The sequence below is a fragment of the Lepidochelys kempii genome, chromosome 2 (genome assembly GCF_965140265.1).
Source record: "Lepidochelys kempii isolate rLepKem1 chromosome 2, rLepKem1.hap2, whole genome shotgun sequence".
NCBI classification, from domain to species: Eukaryota; Metazoa; Chordata; order Testudines; family Cheloniidae; genus Lepidochelys; species Lepidochelys kempii.
Window position 1 is genome coordinate 254,290,207 of NC_133257.1, and position 17,531 is coordinate 254,307,737.

At 46.4% G+C, this 17,531-nt stretch overlaps 1 protein-coding gene and 1 long non-coding RNA gene across 18 annotated transcripts in view; one reads left to right on the forward strand and one right to left on the reverse strand.

Annotated features, from left to right (window-relative positions):
- LOC140907807 (uncharacterized) overlaps window positions 1-12,933 on the reverse strand; it is a 111,274-nt gene extending 98,341 nt beyond the window's left edge. Inside the window, exon 1 of the long non-coding RNA XR_012157632.1 lies at window positions 11,888-12,933. This is a non-coding gene — a long non-coding RNA (uncharacterized lncRNA). The remainder of the gene's footprint in view (window positions 1-11,887) is intronic.
- KMT2C (lysine methyltransferase 2C) overlaps window positions 11,314-17,531 on the forward strand; it is a 335,375-nt gene continuing 329,157 nt past the window's right edge. For 13 of the 17 annotated variants that reach the window (XM_073334594.1, XM_073334591.1, XM_073334595.1 and 10 more), the window contains exon 1: window positions 11,401-12,210. In XM_073334594.1, the coding sequence (XP_073190695.1) occupies window positions 12,044-12,210 (167 nt within the window). In that variant the 5' untranslated portion in view covers window positions 11,401-12,043. The other 4 variants (XM_073334588.1, XM_073334587.1, XM_073334589.1 and 1 more) reach the window with 4 other exon arrangements.

The window sequence follows — 17,531 nt, forward strand, 5'->3', positions numbered from 1 at the left end:
TGGGGTATACATTTAAGTTGAGCCTCTATTATGGTGTCTGTAAAAAGTTTCCATGCAGCTTTCAGAGATTTTACTTTTGGTGCTTTACCTTTTAATTTCTGTTTAAGTAACCTCCTCATTTTTGTGTAGTTCCCCTTTCTGAAATTAAATACTACAGTGTTGGGCTGCTGTGGTGTTTTCCCTGCCACAGGGATGTTAAATGTAATTATATTAAGGTCACTATTACCAAGCAGTCCAGCTATATTCCCTCTTGAACCTGATCCTGTGTTCTATTTAGGATTAAATCAAGAATTGCCTCTCCTCTTGTGGGTTCCAGGACTAGCTGCTCCAAGAGGCAGTCATTTAAGGTGTCAAGAAACTTCATCTCTGCATCCCCTCCGGAGGTGAAATGTACCCAGTCAATATGGGGATAGTTGAAATCCCCCATTATTATTGAGGGTTTTTTTTTAATTTGAGTAGCCTTTCTAATCTCCTGAGCATTTCAGTCACTATCGCCGTCCTGGTCAGTAATATATCCCTACTGCTATATTCTTATTATTCAAGCATGGAATTACTATCTATAGAGATTCTATGGTACAGTTTGGTGCATTTAAGATTTTTACTTCATTTGATTCTACGATTTCTTTCACATATAGTGCCACTCTGCCACCAGCATGACCTGTTTGGGGTGCAGGCTGTTTGGGGTGCAAGCTGCCCTGAGTAAGAAACCTGCAGGGGTTGAGAGGTGGGGCACTTTCTTTTTTCTTTTTCTCTTGATTTAAAAAAAAGAGACCTGGGGCTAGGACTACACCGTGGTCACAACTATTTGACCTAATCCACCTAGCCCGGAAGTGGTTACACCCAGAGGCTCTCAGCTCTGGGGAAATGATGGTGCTCCTGGTGCTGGACCACTATATAAGAGGACTACCCTCATGCCTCCAAGCCTGGGTAGGCCAGAATGACCCCTCTACCTATGATGAACTGGTCACCCTTGTGGAGAGAACTGGCAGCCTGTGAACTGTTCAAAATCCCGGGAAGTGAAACATGGCGTTCCAGGAAACCAGTCCCGACCCTGAGGCCCCGGATCATTGAGAAGTCCAGGAAAGTCATAGCTGGAAGAACAGGCACCAAGAAGGGACCTGGGGGGAGAGGGCTGGGGGACTCTGGGAGTGCTGTCACATTGGTCTCAAGGAAGTAAGTCGGGCAAGACCAACTGAGGTGGGCCAAGAGCACTGGAGTGACATGTGTCACCAGCACAGTAAATTTCTACCCCACAATCCCAATATGGATTGAGATCTGGGGGAACACTACCAAGGTGACTGCACAGGTGGTTCCCCAAGCTTCCCTACCTGGTCTTAATTGGCAGGGACTTTCCCAGGTTCGAGAGTCTACTCCCCTGCATCGAGTTAGGGGAGGGCAGTAAACCCCGAGCAGAGATCGAGACACCGATGGATGGCCCTGCAACAATTTTTGCTGGGTTTTCCCCAGAGTTATTTTCACCTGCTGGGAAGTCATGGCAATCTAGACTGGAAAGGAGGGCAGATAAAAGATTAGGAACCAGGATTTTGGCAGCAAACCAGAGAGCTGTCTGGTTGGGAGGAAGCCCCATCAGGGAAACTGCAGGGTAGCATGGGTCAGTGGAGACTCCGATGGCCCCCAGCACAAGCGGAAGCACCCATAGAGAAGGAGGGAAGCCCAATCCGATAGAATCTGGCCCAATCACACAGGTGAGTATTTTGGGCAGAACCAAGTCTATGACCCACTGTGTGTGAACATGAGGGAAGAGGTACTAGAGGTAAATGGCGTGCCAGTAGAAGGGAAAACCAAAGGCCCAGGGCCATACTAGATAATCAAACAGTTGTACCGGGTAGTGCCAATACAGGAGGAAGTAGTAGAACAGGTCTTGGTGCCACGGAAGCACACAAGGGCTGTATTAGACTTAGCTCACAATCATCTCTTTGGGGGACATTTATGCAGGGTCTTATCTGCTCTTAAAGTCCTAAGGAGGTTTTGCTGGCCAGGAGTACAGACAGAATTCCAGCACTGTTGTGCCTCCTGCCCAGAGTGCCAGCTGCATAGCCCCCAACCTCAGTTAAGGGCTCCATTGGTACCCTTGCCTGTAATTGAAGTCCCCTTTGAAAGGATAGCTATGGATCTAGTGGGCCCACTAGAAAGAACGGCCTGGGGCCACCGAAGCATACTTGTCATCCTGGACTATGCTACACGGTACCCCAAAACCGTTCCTTTAAGAAATCCCACATCCAAGGCGATTGCAAAAGAACTGGTGCAGGTTTTTGCTAGGGTAGGCATCCCTAAGGAGATCCTGACAAACCAAGGGACTCCCTTCATGTCAATAGTAATGAAAGACTTATGTACCCTGCTCCACATCCAAGCCTTGTGGACCTTGATCTATCATCCCCAAACAGATGGTCTGGTTGAGTGATTTAACTGCACTCTCAAGAGCATGATCTGAAAGGTGGTGGCCCAAGACGGAAAAGACTGGGATACCCTCCTACCATACCCGATGTTTGCAATACAAGAAGTTCCCCAGGCATCTACTGGATTCTCCACCTTTGAGCTACTGTACGGATACCACCCAAGTGACGTATTAGACATTGCGAAGGAGGAATGGGAGGAACAACCCAACCCGGGGAAGAATGTCATCACACAGGTGGCCCAGATGAGAAAACGAATAGCCCAAGTGACCCCCATAGTATGAGAGCATTTGGAGAAAGCACGAGAGGCCCAACGAACCTACTACAACCGTCAAGCAAAAACACAAAGTTCAACCAGGAGAACGGGTGCTGGTGCTGGTATCAACAACAGAAAGCAAGCTCCTAGCCAGCTGCTGTGGACCCTATGAGATCGTGGAAGCCACTGGGGAGGTGAATTATAAGGTGACGCAGCCAGACTGCTCAAGGCCAGAGCAGATCTACCAATCAACTTACTGAAACCCTGGCTCGATTGGGAGACGTGCCTGGCTGTCCTGCCGGCTCCACCCCAGGCAGAGAGCCCACAAGGGCAGGTAAGGATATCCCCCAAATTAGCCCCAGAACAATGTACAGAGGTAATTGAAATGATCCAGCGGAACCAAGATGTGTTCTCCACACAACTAGGCCATATGACACTGATCCAACACCACATCGTCCCATGTCCCAGAGCAAGGGTGACAATAAAACTATATCGCATACCAGAGGCAAAAAGAGAAGAAATTAGGGCAGAAGTAAGGAAGATGCTGGAATTTGGGGTGACTGAGGAATCCCACAGCCAGTGGTCCAGCCCTATTGTCTTGGTCCCCAAGCCTGATGGCACCCTGAGGTTTTGTAATGACTTCCAGAAGTTAAATGAGCATAAGCTTTCGTGAGCTACAGCTCACTTCATCGGATGCATACTGTGGAAAGTGTAGAAGATCTCTTTATATACACACAAAGCATGAAAAAATACCACCTCCCACCCCACTCTCCTGCTGGTAATAGCTTATCTAAAGTGACCACTCTCCTTACAATGTGTATGGATAATCAAGGTGAGCCATTTCCAGCACAAATCCAGGGTTTAACAAGAAAGTCTGGGGGGTGGGGGTTAGGAAAAAACAACAAGGGGAAATAGGTTACCTTGCATAATGACTTAGCCACTCCCAGTCTCTATTCAAGCCTATTTCCCCTTGTTTTTTCCTAACCCCCACCCCCCAGACTTTCTTGTTAAACCCTGGATTTGTTCTGGAAATGGCTCACCTTGATTATCATACACATTGTAAGGAGAGTGGTCACTTTAGATAAGCTATTACCAGCAGGAGAGTGGGGTGGGAGGTGGTATTTTTTCATGCTTTGTGTGTATATAAAGAGATCTTCTACACTTTCCACAGTATGCATCCGATGAAGTGAGCTGTAGCTCACGAAAGCTTATGCTCAGATAAATTGGTTAGTCTAAGGTGCCACAAGTACTCCTTTTCTTTTTGCGAATACAGACTAACACGGCTGTTACTCTGAAACCAGAAGTTAAATGAGGTATCCCAGTTCTATGCCTACCTGATACCACATATTGATGAGCTGGTGGATCAGTTAGGGAAGGCCTGATACTTGACCACCTTGGACTTGACAAAAGGCTATTGGCAGATCCCTCTGGCTGAGGATGCCAAGGAAAAAACTTTCTCTACACCCGATGCCTCTTCCAATATACTGTCCTCCCTTTTGGGCTCTATGGGGCCCCTGCAACTTTCCAACAATTGATGGACAGATTACTTCAACCCCATGCCAATTACGCTGCCACCTATTTAGATGATGTAGTAATCCATAGCCGTGACTGGGAGATGCACCTGGGGAAAGTGGAAGCTGTACCAGATGCTCTTAGACAGGCTGGCCTCACCGCTAACCCATCCAAATGTGCAACAGGGTTAGCCAAGGCCAGATACTTTGGGTATGTAGTCGGAAGGGGCCTGGTGAAGCCCCAGTGGACCAACCTGCCTGATCCGCAAGAAGCAAGTCAAAGCATTCTTAGATGGTGGTGTACTATCATCGGTTCATCCCTCACTTCTGATACCAGTCAGCTCTGTGTTCTTGGGGGAACCAGGGTGCAGTATCCAGCCTGTCTGACTCATGAAAGACACTCCCCCACCAGCCTCTGTTTAAACCAAAACCCATCAGAGAAAAAAACTTGCAGAGAGCAGTGAAGGGCATTAGGAGACACACCTAGACCCCTCCTGACAAGGGTGACGAGATGAAGACATCTCCATTAGCATACAGAATGAAGAACAGAGACCACTTCCCTAGTCCCATCTGCATGAAAGATGGGACAGGGAGACGTCTCAATTTGCACACAGAATGGAGAACTGCACTGAACTCTGGGATCAGAAAAGCAGGGACGCACTGCATCATGGGAATCTCTACTCCAGATGTTAATGAACCTATGCCTGCACACACCCAGCTCAGCAATTATCAGACCAATTCTAGTAATCAATCCTTGATTGATATCCAAAATACTGAAGCAGTCTGGTTGCATTGTGAACTCCCTGGAAGAAACCACCACCCAGAGCCAAGAGTGATCAGCTCCTATTGTCTAGCCTAAAGAAAACCCTTGAGTCATCAGTTTACCTATAAACAAATCTAGTGTTCTCCCTTAAACCATTGTATTTTCTCTACAAAATTCTCTACTCACCCTCCAGTCAGTGTTCTGATGCTTAGATCCAAACTATGCATCAGTTCCACGGGGATTTTCTCCTGACTGATCCTGCTGGGGGCTCTGCCTATCTCCTGCCCTCTAGACCCTGAGCTACCACCATCACCTGGGAACCGTGACCAGTTCAAACCTCCTAGAATGGGTGAGATCCCTCTCTCTCTCTCTATTTTCCTTTCTACCTCAGATATTAACCTTTAATAATGTATGTTATGTCAGTTTAGGCTCTCCTTGTGTAGTTATCACTGTTCAATAAAGTGGGATAGGGACATGTTAAACCTGTGGCACATGGGTGGGGGGGGCAGCTGAAAGTGCTGCTCAGCCCAGCCCATTGAGTACAGTGACAGATAAGGGGATCAACTTGAGAGTGCTGATTGACCCGGTCTGCTCAGACTTGATCTGTTAGTGTGGGTGTGTACGCATGCATGCACATTTATCTAGTTCTAGGGCTGGAGGAACCCAGTCCTGGGGAACCTAGGTCCTGCAGGATAGCTCGGTGGGGAGGGGACTTGCAGAAGGAAGGAGTAGAGCACTATATGAACACACAAGTGACACATAAGCAGTACATTAATAGAATTACAGAATCTCCCCTTCCCCCCCAAGGGTAACCCTCATAAAGGAGTATACCCTGAAGTAACGGGCACATCTGGTAACACTTAGCTATGAGGGCTGTGCCTCTGATGGACCTGATAACTATCTCCAGGCCCTGAGCTCTTAAGTGGACCAAGGCAGCGGAAGAAGCTTTCACAGACCTAAGGACAGCCCTGTGCAGTCATCCAGTGTTCATAGCCCCAGATTTCAAAAAGAAATTAATCCTACAAACGGACGCCTTGGAGATAGGACTTGGGGCCATCCTTTCACAGATGGTGGGGGATGAGGAGCACCTGATCCTTTACCTCAGCTGAAAGCGCCTGCCCAGAGAGCAACGGTACGCTGTAGTAGAAAAAGAATGCCTAGCACACGGAGATTCTATGATACTACCTACTTGGTCTGTCACAAGGGTGAACTGCTGCCACGCCCCACTCCAATGGATGCACACAAACAAGAAGAGGAATGCACAAGTGACTAGATGGTTCCTATCCCTACAATCTTTCCACTTCTGGATACAGCATAGAGCCAGAAGCCAATGCGGCAACACGGACAACCTGTCATGACAACACTGTCTCTCATCCCAAGTAGCCCAACCCCCTAGTGTTGAGGTGGGGTAGGAGGGTCAGGGAGCAGTAGGAGAGGGGAAAACTATAAGCCCTGGTATAAGGTGTGGTTCCCTGTAGAGAGGGAGGGTTGCTTCAGGTTAATTGGAGCACCTGTAGTCAATTAAGGCCCTATCAGGAACCTAATAAAACCTCCTGCTTCAGGCAGTCAGGGTGGGTGAGAAAAGAAAGAGGACTGGAGCTGTGGAGACTTAAAAGACCAGGGAACCAAAGTAAGGGAGACCCTGCCCCAGTGTCTAAGGACTGAGGGTAAGAAACCTGCAGGGGTTGAGAGGGGCTGGGGCTCAGGCTCAGAGTGTGGAGTAAACTCAGACCGCTCCCCCTGCTTCCCTCCTCTACCACCTTCCTGGGCTACTACGAGGGCCCTTGGTGCCCCAAGAGCAGGGGCAAGGGGTGGTATCTTAGCCCCCGCACAAGAAAAGCGTGGGACCCACCATAATAACATTAGCCATTTTGTCACATACTGCATTTTAATCTAGAAAATCAATTAGTAGTCAAAAATAGGAAGACTTGCATGTAAGCAATTTGTGCTGTTAATATTTTGTGTTTTTTAATGGAGGTAACATATGCAAAACTCTCAACCCTGAAAGACAGTGTTGTCTAAGGCCTTGTTTACACAGGAAAATGTTACCTATTGATATAGTTATACAGGTATAGTGATACACGTATAGTTCCATCCCTTGCCCCCCACCCCCCATAGGTGGCTCCCCTCCCCCATACATTGGCCATGCAGACACATTTATTCTGGTGGCTTTTTTAGTTCTCTTAAACCACTTCTCAAGCAACATAAGCTAAACCAAAAAAAAAAAAAAAGCCACTGTTCTACATGGGGGTCATACTTGTAGTACTATTGGTTTAAATTCACACTTTAGTTTATACCAAAAACTTTCCTGTATGGACAAAACCTAAAATTCCTAAGGCCTCGTCTAGACTAAGGTGTAAAGGTCTGATGTCAGCACACATTAAACACATTTTAAAAGTCTAGTGAAGACAAAGTACTTTGCCTTTAAAATGTGCCAAAGTGATTAAATGAAAGCCTAGGGGGAGTATAGTAGGGTCCTATGGGTCATGGGCCAGGTCTAAACTAGGAAATTAGGTTGGTATAATTATGTTGCTCAGGCGTTTGAAAAATCCACACCCCTGAGTGATGCAGTTAAACTGACCTAACCTCAGGTGTAGCCAGCACTATGTTGTTGGGGTTGTCCCATCGACAGAGCTACTACCTCTTGTGGAGGGGGACTACCTAGGCTGATAGGAGAAGCCCTCCCATAAGCTTTGATAGCACCTTCACTAAAGCACTGCACTGGTGCAGCTGCACCACTGCAGTGTTTTCAGTGTAGACCTGCCCTTGATGGGTAAAAAGGTGTGTTTCTCAACCACATTAGCTCAACTGAGTTAGCATAACATGAATGAAAAACATTTAGCACTAATTAAGATGGATGCTAAGATGTTTGGTGCTGTGTTAGCTGACCTATGCTCCGCTAGGCTTTCATTTGATCAGTTTAGCATCTGTTAAAGGCACAGTGTCTTGTCTACAGGGGACTTTAAAATGTTAGTTATCCTGCCTTAAATCCTAGTGTAGGCAAGGCCATTGTGACTACTTGGTGTTCTTTTCTGAGAATCATGCAGGCACATGTCCCAAAGAAACCAAAATTAAATCTCTAATTCATTTTATATAGGTTAGTGAACATCATTAGATCGATCTGGATTTGAATTAATAACATGAAAGAGAGAGTGCCTGTGGCCCACTACCAGCTCCTTGAGTCATCTTATTCCTCATTATTTTTGTTGCACAATGCTGTTTTTAATGCTATAATGATACAACAGTATTTACATACCAGTCCTCATGTTCCTTTAATGGCTTCCATAACAAGAGCTGTGCTTCTTCTCGCTCTTGTTTTGGCAAGTCTGTGTGCATTAGAATTTTACTCCTAGTTTGTCATAAACATATCTAAAATTGTCTTGATGTGCTTGAAGTTAAAAATTGTAAATGTGACTTGTTTAAATACTCTTGCATGGGGTCTCAGTTATAGGTTGAAACCTATTTGTGCAGGCACTGAAAATACTTATTTTGAAGAGGGTTAGGAGTTTATAACTTCAGCTGGCATTTTCAAAGGAGTTCTGCCTTGATGGGCAAAAACAATTGAAAATACATTTATCATTTCGATTGAGTTAGTGTAATATGAATTAGAAACCACCTTAACACCCATTAAAATGCAGGGTGCTGCCTTGTCTAAGGCTATGTATTCACTGCAAAAAAGTGTGCTTCTAACTCAAGATAGCTAGCTTGGGACATGTCTACACTTGATGGTTTTACCAGTATAGCTATACCAGTACTCTATGCCAGCAAAGTGCTATGCAGTTTGTACTAGCAAAACTGCATTTTTACCTGTATATATGTTCCAGTCCCTCAAAATGAAATAAGTTTTAGTGGCAAAAGCACAGTTTTGCTGGTATAGCTAGGTCTACACTAGGGGCTTTTGCTGGCAAAACTAGGTCAGTCATAAATCCTGCCCAACACATCCCTGACACAGCTATCCTGACAAAAGTTTATAGTGTAGACATGGCCTTGATGTAAAATCCTAGTGGAGACAAGATACTTGGATTGTAAGCCTGTTGGAGGGGGGGGACCATCTTTTTGTTCAGTGTTTGTATAGTGCCTTGCACAATGAAGTCCTGGTCTACGATTGGGGCCCTTAAGTACTATCCTAATACAAATAAAAAGCTATAATAGGAGTTTTACCTCAGTGTAGATAGTTGAGGTAAACCCTACATGGGGATTATAGCGATGACCTCAACTAGCTTCACTGAAGTAGCTGGTGTGCCTTGTCTCCACTGGCATTTTACATTGAGATTCCTATCTTGATGTAAAAAATAGTTTAATTTATTTTTGCAATATTTCTGAAGGTGGCTAGTAGGAATTTTTTTAGGGAAGGGGGGAAAAGTTTTGTTCTTCATCTGGTCTTTTACTCAGATGCTGGTGACAGCTCTAGCTTTATCTGCTCCTACTTTTGTCAGTGGTCAGGTTGTGTGTAATGGCAGACTAACCCAGGAAGTCATGGGTACACTGTAGGTGGGTAAAGACAACACATCAGCCAGTGCACGTACACTCTTCAAAATGCTATCTATACCCTTGTGCCTATACACTAGTGTAATAATTAAGACGATTCTTCTCAATCAACTGGGGCCCAAAAGTAAGGCAAAGTCCTAAAAAAGGAACACAATATAAAGAAGGACTTTACAAGTTTTATTTGACCTTATTTATTTGGGGTCTTTTGTGGTACTGAGCACCAAAATTTCTGGGTTCCTCAGCAAAGTTTTTAAATAAGTACACACACTGTCTGAGTCACTGCTGTATATATGAATGACTCAAATGCTGTAGGATGTTCTTTACCGTACATAACATCAGTTTCATGATTCAGCATTTGTGATGTGAATCACTTATTTTCACACAGGTGAAACAGCACTGGCCTGGCCTGGGAGGAAGGTAAATGTGATTGTGAAAGGAGAGGGACTGACATTCCCTCAAAGTGTACAGCTGAGGGGTTGGGGTCCTGAAATACTCTGAGAAGCCTTGCTGAGGAGCAGCGCACAGGAGCTAGGGCTGTGTCAGACTGAGTGAGGGACACAAGTCAATACATCCAGAACAGAAACACATTCAGCAGTCTTTCCTGGCAAAGAGGAGCAGATTTAAACTCTGCAAAACTGACTCCAGGGAGGGAGGTGGGGGGAGGCAAGAGCAAAGCAGGCGCCTCTGGCCTCCTCCCAGTCTCTCTAGCTCAGCTCCTTCCCTGGGCCGGGCTGCGCGTTTGGGGCGGATCCGGGATGAAAGTCCAGCTGTGAGCTCCGCCGCTGGGGTAAATAAGGCAGATAGCCGGCCCGTCCTGCTCAGGTACCAAGCCGTTATGGCATGACGGCATCTTCCCAGGGCGACTTCCTCGCCCTGTGCCCGGACGTTAGGGCATCAAGCCGCATATCTCCTTGGAGCCAGACTCTAGTGGGCTGCGGGACGTATTAAATCCTGTGTAATAACGAGTTTTATTCTTAACCCCTGCGCTGAGCCCCAGTGAATCCGGGCGGGCAGGCCGCCAGCGAGGCCCTGCCCCGGGGGGGAAGCAAGGAGTAAGATTAGCGCAAACACAACCCCTCTCCGCCTCCCTAAAGCAGCCGCAGCTGTTGCAGCGAGAGTTGCTGGAAACCTTCCACGCTGCCCACATTATGTCTCTGTCTCAGAGGGCCAAACCCTACTCGCCCCTGTGATACGAGCTAGGCTCCCGGGCACTGCTGCCTGAGTGCATGCCAGAGAGACGGTTTGGCCCACGGTGCCCTGAACACGAAGGGCTGTGCACTGGGAGCACACAGCCTAACTCCAAGGGGAAGAGCTGCCGCATACATGTCCGGGGCCACACGGTGCACAAGGAACAATCGCCATTGGGTTTTTGTATTAAAACAGACACTCTGTGTGCGTCTATCTGATGTGTCTGGATTTCCCCTACCGCTGTGTAAGGAACACATGTGTGTATTAAACATCTCACACACACACAGTCAGGAGAACTGACAGCTCCGTGCACCTTGGGCTAAATTCTGCTCTCCGCTCATCGGGTGTAAATGTAGATTAACTCCACTTGATTTAATCCGGTTTACAGGGGTGCAAACGAGAGCAGACTGTGCGCCCCTGGATCCGGCTCCACGCGCCGTCCAGGTACGTGTTTTCTGAGCCATGGCTATGTACACCCAGCGCCGATTCCCCGCTGGTGCGGCTCCCTGGGAGCCGCCCGCAGTCTCGGCGGGGATGAGCGCACAGGGTGTCACACGCTCCGCGCCGCCGCCGCCGCTCCAGGCTCGGAGCCCAGTCCCAGCTCCTGGGCTCCGCACTTTCCCCGCAGCCGCCGCCAGCCCGGCAGAGGCAGCGAGCCCGTGAGGTCAGCGTCGGCGGCGCGTCGCAGGGGTGTCTCTGCTGTGGGACGGTGGCTGGGCGGGCGGGCCGGGCAGGCGCAGTGTGGGGCCCGCGGGGGGAGGCGGGTGAGTGGCTCTGTGTCTATGTGTCGCACTGACGGGGGTTACACACCAGGGCCGCCGCCGCCGCCGCACCGGGATCCCTCGCCAGCCGCAGGCCCCAGGCTTCCCCTCCGTCCCCCAAGTAAACTTCCTGCTCCCGGCCCGGCCGGGAAGGGAGCGGGGCCCGGCCGGACTCTGCCCCCGGCACACACACAACAGCTGGAGCTGTCAAAACTTCCTCTCTGCCTCGGCCCCTGCCGCCGCCCGCCCCTCCTCCGCCCCGGGGGCGCCGCCAGGGGGAGGGCGCCGCGTACAATGAAGCGGCGGCCGCCGCAGCCGGGCAGCGCAGGAGCCGGAGCAGCCGCTTGTTCCCGGGGCCTCTGAGCGGGGCGCCCCGCCGCGGGAGTGTCTCTCCCTCCCCGCCCCCCGGCGAGCCCGCTCTGCGGGGCGGTTATTGTGCGTGAGCCCCTTCCCCCCCTTCCTTCCTTCCTCCCTCCCGGCCCTCCCGATGCCGCTCCCCTTGCTACCTGCGCTGGTCGGCGGCGGCTGAGGCCAGCGATGCGAGGCGGAGGTGGAGGAGGCGGAGGTGAGGCGGAGAGGCGCATCGGGAGCAGGAGGAGCATCGGGATCCTCATCGCCACCCTCCTCCTCATCCATGTGTCTCTCTCGTCCTGCTGACTAGGATGTCAACGGAGGACAAGAGTCTAGTCGGGGGGGTGGCGGAGCCGCCGCCGCCGCCCCAGCAGCCCCCCGAGCCCAGAGCTCCCCCCCCAGCAGCAGCCACAGACAAAAGACCTAGGGGCCGGCCTCGCAAAGATGGCGCTTCCCCTTTCCAGAGAGCCAGAAAGAAGTAAGTTCGGAGCGTGTGGGAGAGGCAGGGGGCAGGGGGCAGGCAGCGCAGGGGGAGCTGTCAGCAGAGGCTCGCTCCTCAGCGCCCCCTCCCCTCTGCCCAGTGCCATTTTGGGAGGGTCCCTTCCCTTCTCACCTTTCTTCTTTCTTTTCCTCCTCTGCCCGTTGCACTCTCCCCTCCTCTCCCACTGCCCTCTTCTTCTTCACCTTTGGCCTCTTTCTTCTCTCCTTCCTTTTCACTTCTCTCTTCCTTTTCTCCTCCCCTCTTTCTCTCCCCCTTTTCCCAGCCTTGCTCATGGACCCCTCTCCTCTTTCCCTTTCTTTTGCACCTTCCCTCTGCCCTTCTTGGGTCTCTCTTCTCCTCCAGGGCTCTGGCTTGCCCTCTATTTTAGCTTGTCCCTTGATGTCTTCTGGCTGTTTCTTTGGGGCTTTTTTTAAAAAAGAAAAGATTGATCTAGCCCTAACTGGATGACCCTAAAAACCTCTCTCTTTACGCAGAAGTTTAGACAGCAATTTCCTGTAGCCAAACCAGCCCCGGAGTGTGTTTGAAAGTGGAAGCTGCTCTCTCCCTGGAGCTGTCAAACAGCCTCAGACGGGGTCTGGTGGCCAGGCTAGGGGAGGGTGTAAGGTAGCAGGCACAACAAGAGGGTGGTTGGGAAGATTGTGGTGTTTTGCGTTGTTGTTTGCTGTCGCCGGTTTGCTTTCTTCTCTGGTCCCTGCTCTCCTCACGCTTCAGGCGGAACTGAATGTGCACCGTACACTTTTAGCAAACTAAGGCAGGCTGCCCCTTGCAACTGCGTCAACTATCAACAGCGCATCTCAGCGAAACCTAGGGAGCGCGTTGGAGTGATCTGCTGCGTCCATATGTGGTGCAGGTGGACTGTGGACTATGTTTGGCTTTAAATGGAAAGTCCCTTTTGTGGCGCTTTTGTGTGGGAGTCAGGAATGTGTTATATCTAACGTCCATGTTCTGCTGTGTGCACCAACGAATACTCTCTGACAGTGTATATGAGTCAATTATTTATCATAATACTAATGTGTGTGAGGTGTATTAGAGAGACAAGGTGGGTGAGGTAATATCTTTGTTTAGACCAATTTCTGTCTCTCTGTTGTGAAGCAGGACTCCAAAAGGCCTCATTCCCATAGTGCTACTTATGTACCAACTGCACTCAGTTTTGGTTTTTAATGAGAGGCCTTTCCAGGATAAAAGTAGAATAAACCTGTTTGCTACTATTTTTAATGTTTATGTTCTGAATGTAATGAACTACAGGCTATGGACCATGTTGCAGGCTTAAAGTTTTAGTGTTTTTGTTTTTTAAGGGTCACAGTCAACTTGACATCTAGTCAATTTAAAACAAAAATGTTTTGTTAAAGCTAGTTTATTAAATCTTCTCCTGAATCTCCCAGTCAGTTTTTGTAGCTTTATAATGAAAGACCTTACACAAACAACAGTGGAAACAAACTGTACAGTATATGGAGAAACTGTGAAACTGACTATATACAAAGTGCTGTTAAGTGCATAAAATAAACTGAACACATAGAGGAAAATATTTTTGTTTGATCATTCAGTTGTATTGATCTTCTATGTTGTTTGTAATGAGTAAATATATTGTTTTAGATAAAAATTGGATTCATTTTTTGTTTTTTGTTTTCCTGTTCACAGTTTAGAGGCTTTCTAACATTGACTGTCTGGTTTTAGTGTGGCTATGTCTTCTAGTAGCTTTTAATTCATGACCCCATCCCTCTTAAATCTTTGTGTTTTGTTAAAATAATATAGATTTTTCCCATAGTGGAAGTTTAAAGTGGTTAGCAGTCCTTGCTACTGTTTGTGTGCAGCTCAGTTGTAGACCAGAAGGGACCATCATGATGATCTAGTCTGACCTCCTTCACATTGCAGGCCACAGAACCTCACCCACCCACTCACTCCTGTCATAGACCCGTAACCTCTGGCAGAGTTACTGAAGTCATCAAGGGGATGGATCACTTGATGATTACCTGTTCTATTCATTCCCTCTGGGGCACCTGGCATTGGCCATTGTTGGAAGACAGGATATTGGGCTAGATGGACCTTTGTTCTGACTCAGTATGGTCATTCTTATGTTCTCAAATCGTGATTTAAAGATTTCAATCCTTGCATTCAGTACTGATTCATCTGCTTTACCCTTATATTTGAAAAAAGAAAAGGAGTACTTGTGGCACTTAGAGACTAACCAGTTTATTTGAGCATAAGCTTTCGTGAGCTACAGCTACTGAATGCATCCGATGAAGTGAGCTGTAGTTCACGAAAGCTTATGCTCAAATAAATTTGTGGGTCTCCAAGGTGCCACAAGTACTCCTTTTCTTTTTGTGAATACAGACTAACACGGCTGCTACTCTGAAACCCTATATTTGAATACTTCTTCCCATTTATTTGTACATATAACATCTAGTTACATATGAAGCACTTGAGTTACTTTTACAAAAATAGTTTTTATAAAGAAACTCTGAATGCTGCCTACTTATGCCTATGTGTCTGTGTAGCTACAGAATATTAAAAAGTGAACTAATTTAATTTAATTCATTTTTAAAATACCGCAATTTGTGGAAAACCTAATTTCTTCCATGCCAGTTTAAGATCATCCGTGTACTTTGTGAAAAGTGAAGTGTAAGTGTAATTCCTTTCTCAATTATATTTCTAGCATTAAAGGGAGACTGCCAGTCAGTTTTAAGGAGAAATCTAGATTATTTTTTATTAAAAAAACATTTTCTAAACCTTTCAAAAATATAAATACTTATATATAAAATGTGTACCAGTGTGTGAGAGTCAGAAAATGAAACTAGCTAGAGAAAAAAGTGAAACTGTTTTTCATTAGCTATATGTAATGCACATGAATTGTGTGAGTGAAATACGAAAAGTAAAACAGACAGTTCAAGTTGTTTGTTTTTTTCCTCCACAATTTTAATATTACTGTATGTGACTTGATGCTGCAAACTGATCCTTGCAAGAGGACTTCAGTGTGTGTATGAAAAGTTTTCGTGATTGTAGCCCAAGGTGTTACAGGAACACAAGGAATCAACATTTCTAAAAATAGGATTTTGGCGTTGGTAGTAGTGTTGCTCCAGTTTATCACTGATCAGATGAAGACTGGATTGTTTTTAATCACCAGTGCTTCTGGAAAGAGAGGTTTCTTTTAAAGTATACTGTTTCGATCTTTAAACCAGTCTAATATCTTTGAATCTTAAAATTAGCTATGCAGATGCAAAACAAACATTGCATGAAAATAAAGTTTCCATTTTTTGTATGATTGCTTAGCTATGTCTTTCTCCTCTCTCCTGTGCTTTCTAGTTGGATTAATATGTCTCTTGTAAATCAGATAATAGAGCATATGTCTGAGCACGTTTTGTACCATAATCACATGTCTAAGTCACTGTTAGCCAATCAGATTGTTCAGCCACTTTATCCCATTACGGAAAATGTTCCATTGGATATTCAGTCTAAGTAATGATCTAAATAAGAACACTACACTACATTAAAACAAAATAGCTGGAGTAAAAGGATTTATGAGTTAAAGGTGCTGCCTTTAAAGAACAGTATTTGAAAAATACTCAATTAGTAGTATTTTACCTCCTTGTTGACCATGGTTTCAAATGGATGATTGAGTTAAGACTGTTTTTCATTTTCCTATATAGGGTTTGCTCCCGTGAGATGCTCAGACCCCACAGCTCTTCACAAATGTAGGCCCTTTATTTATTTATTGTGGGAGCACAGAAATTTCCACACTAGTAGAGATTTACATAGTTCTATCTAAACTGGCATCCTGCCTCTGGCAGCAGCACTACCTGATGTGTCATAAAAAGGCTAAAAATCCTCATAGTGCACCTAGGCTTTGTGCCATGTTCTGCATAAGAAACATGGGAACTTTCTTGTAGGTGAAGAAGGAATTGGTATACACTATGAAGGAGGGACTCATCAGTTGTCAATACCTTGAGCGTTTCTGCCTGTAGAGAAGTATGTCAAAACAGCTTTTCTGAGGATGTGGCAGAACTGAATGTATAGTTATGTGAAAGATATAGCCCCCAGGAAACATCATAGGTGAATAGTTATTTATTATCTGTGTAAGTGGCAAAAAACTTAATTAATGAACTGTTAAGGTTGCCTGGTGACAGCTTGTACCCTTCCAGAACATCAAGTTCAGTGAAACTCACTTCTGAAAATCAGGGAATACAGAATTAAGATAGGTTTCAGAGTAGCAGCCATGTTAGTCTGTATTCACAAAAAGAAAAGGAGTACTAGTGGCACCTTAGAGACTAACCAATTTATTTGAGCATAAGCTTTCGTGAGCTACAGCTCACTTCATTGCATCCGATGAAGTGAGCTGTAGCTCACGAAAGCTTATGCTCAAATAAATTGGTTAGTCTCTAAAGTGCCACTAGTACTCCTTTTCTTTTTTAGAATTAAGATAAATACTCACTCATTCAACCTTGACTCCGCCCCCTTGGTGTTGGCAATCACCACTGGAAATTATCTGCATGCATTCCAGCTGTATTCACATCGTTAGGTGTAGCTGTATTGAATAGTGGAGGAATAAATTGGAGTAGCATGGAAGAGTTGCGTTCATGATATGAGAGATCTGGGTCTAAGTCCCGCCCATGTGTGTGATTGAAGGAAGGAGATGTGTGTGCACCCTGAGGTGCCAATCTGCATCATTTCAATACAGAATTGTGTAGGTTATAATCAGTAGCAGGGCACTGGGTCTTCTTGCCATGGCTAGTGTCAGAAGTGAGGTGGGACATGAGAGCAGTCTGCGGATTTAATGAGGGACATGAGAAAGTATAGGTTTAAGTGGTATCCTGTGTGTTTAATTTCAGAAGTGTGGTATTGTCAGGTGAGTCGGCTCAGTGTTTGAGTGTAGGGCAGGTGCAGGTAATGCTTCATTACAGTGAAAAGGCAGAGTGTGAGTATGTGCATTCTGGGCATATTGGAGCATTGTTCAAAGAGGGTGAGTTAAGGTCGTGTGGGCGTTTGTTTACCTTACCTCTGTATTTCCTGGTTTTCAGATGTTTGAGTTTTGCTGAACTTGATGTTCTGGAAGGGCACAAGCTATAACTGGACAGCCTTCTCTGTGTTAATGAAGTTTTTTTTGCCATTTAACTTCATACATTTTTTTAAACAGGAAGAGAAATGTTGATAGGAGTTCGTGGTCATTTAAATCACCTGGATTTGCAATTGATAAACTACTGTGGCTAGGTAATAATATAAAGACCTAGGTTTTATATAGTGCTTGTCATGAGTAGGTCTCAGAAAACTTTACATCATTAACCCCATTTTACAGATGGAAAATG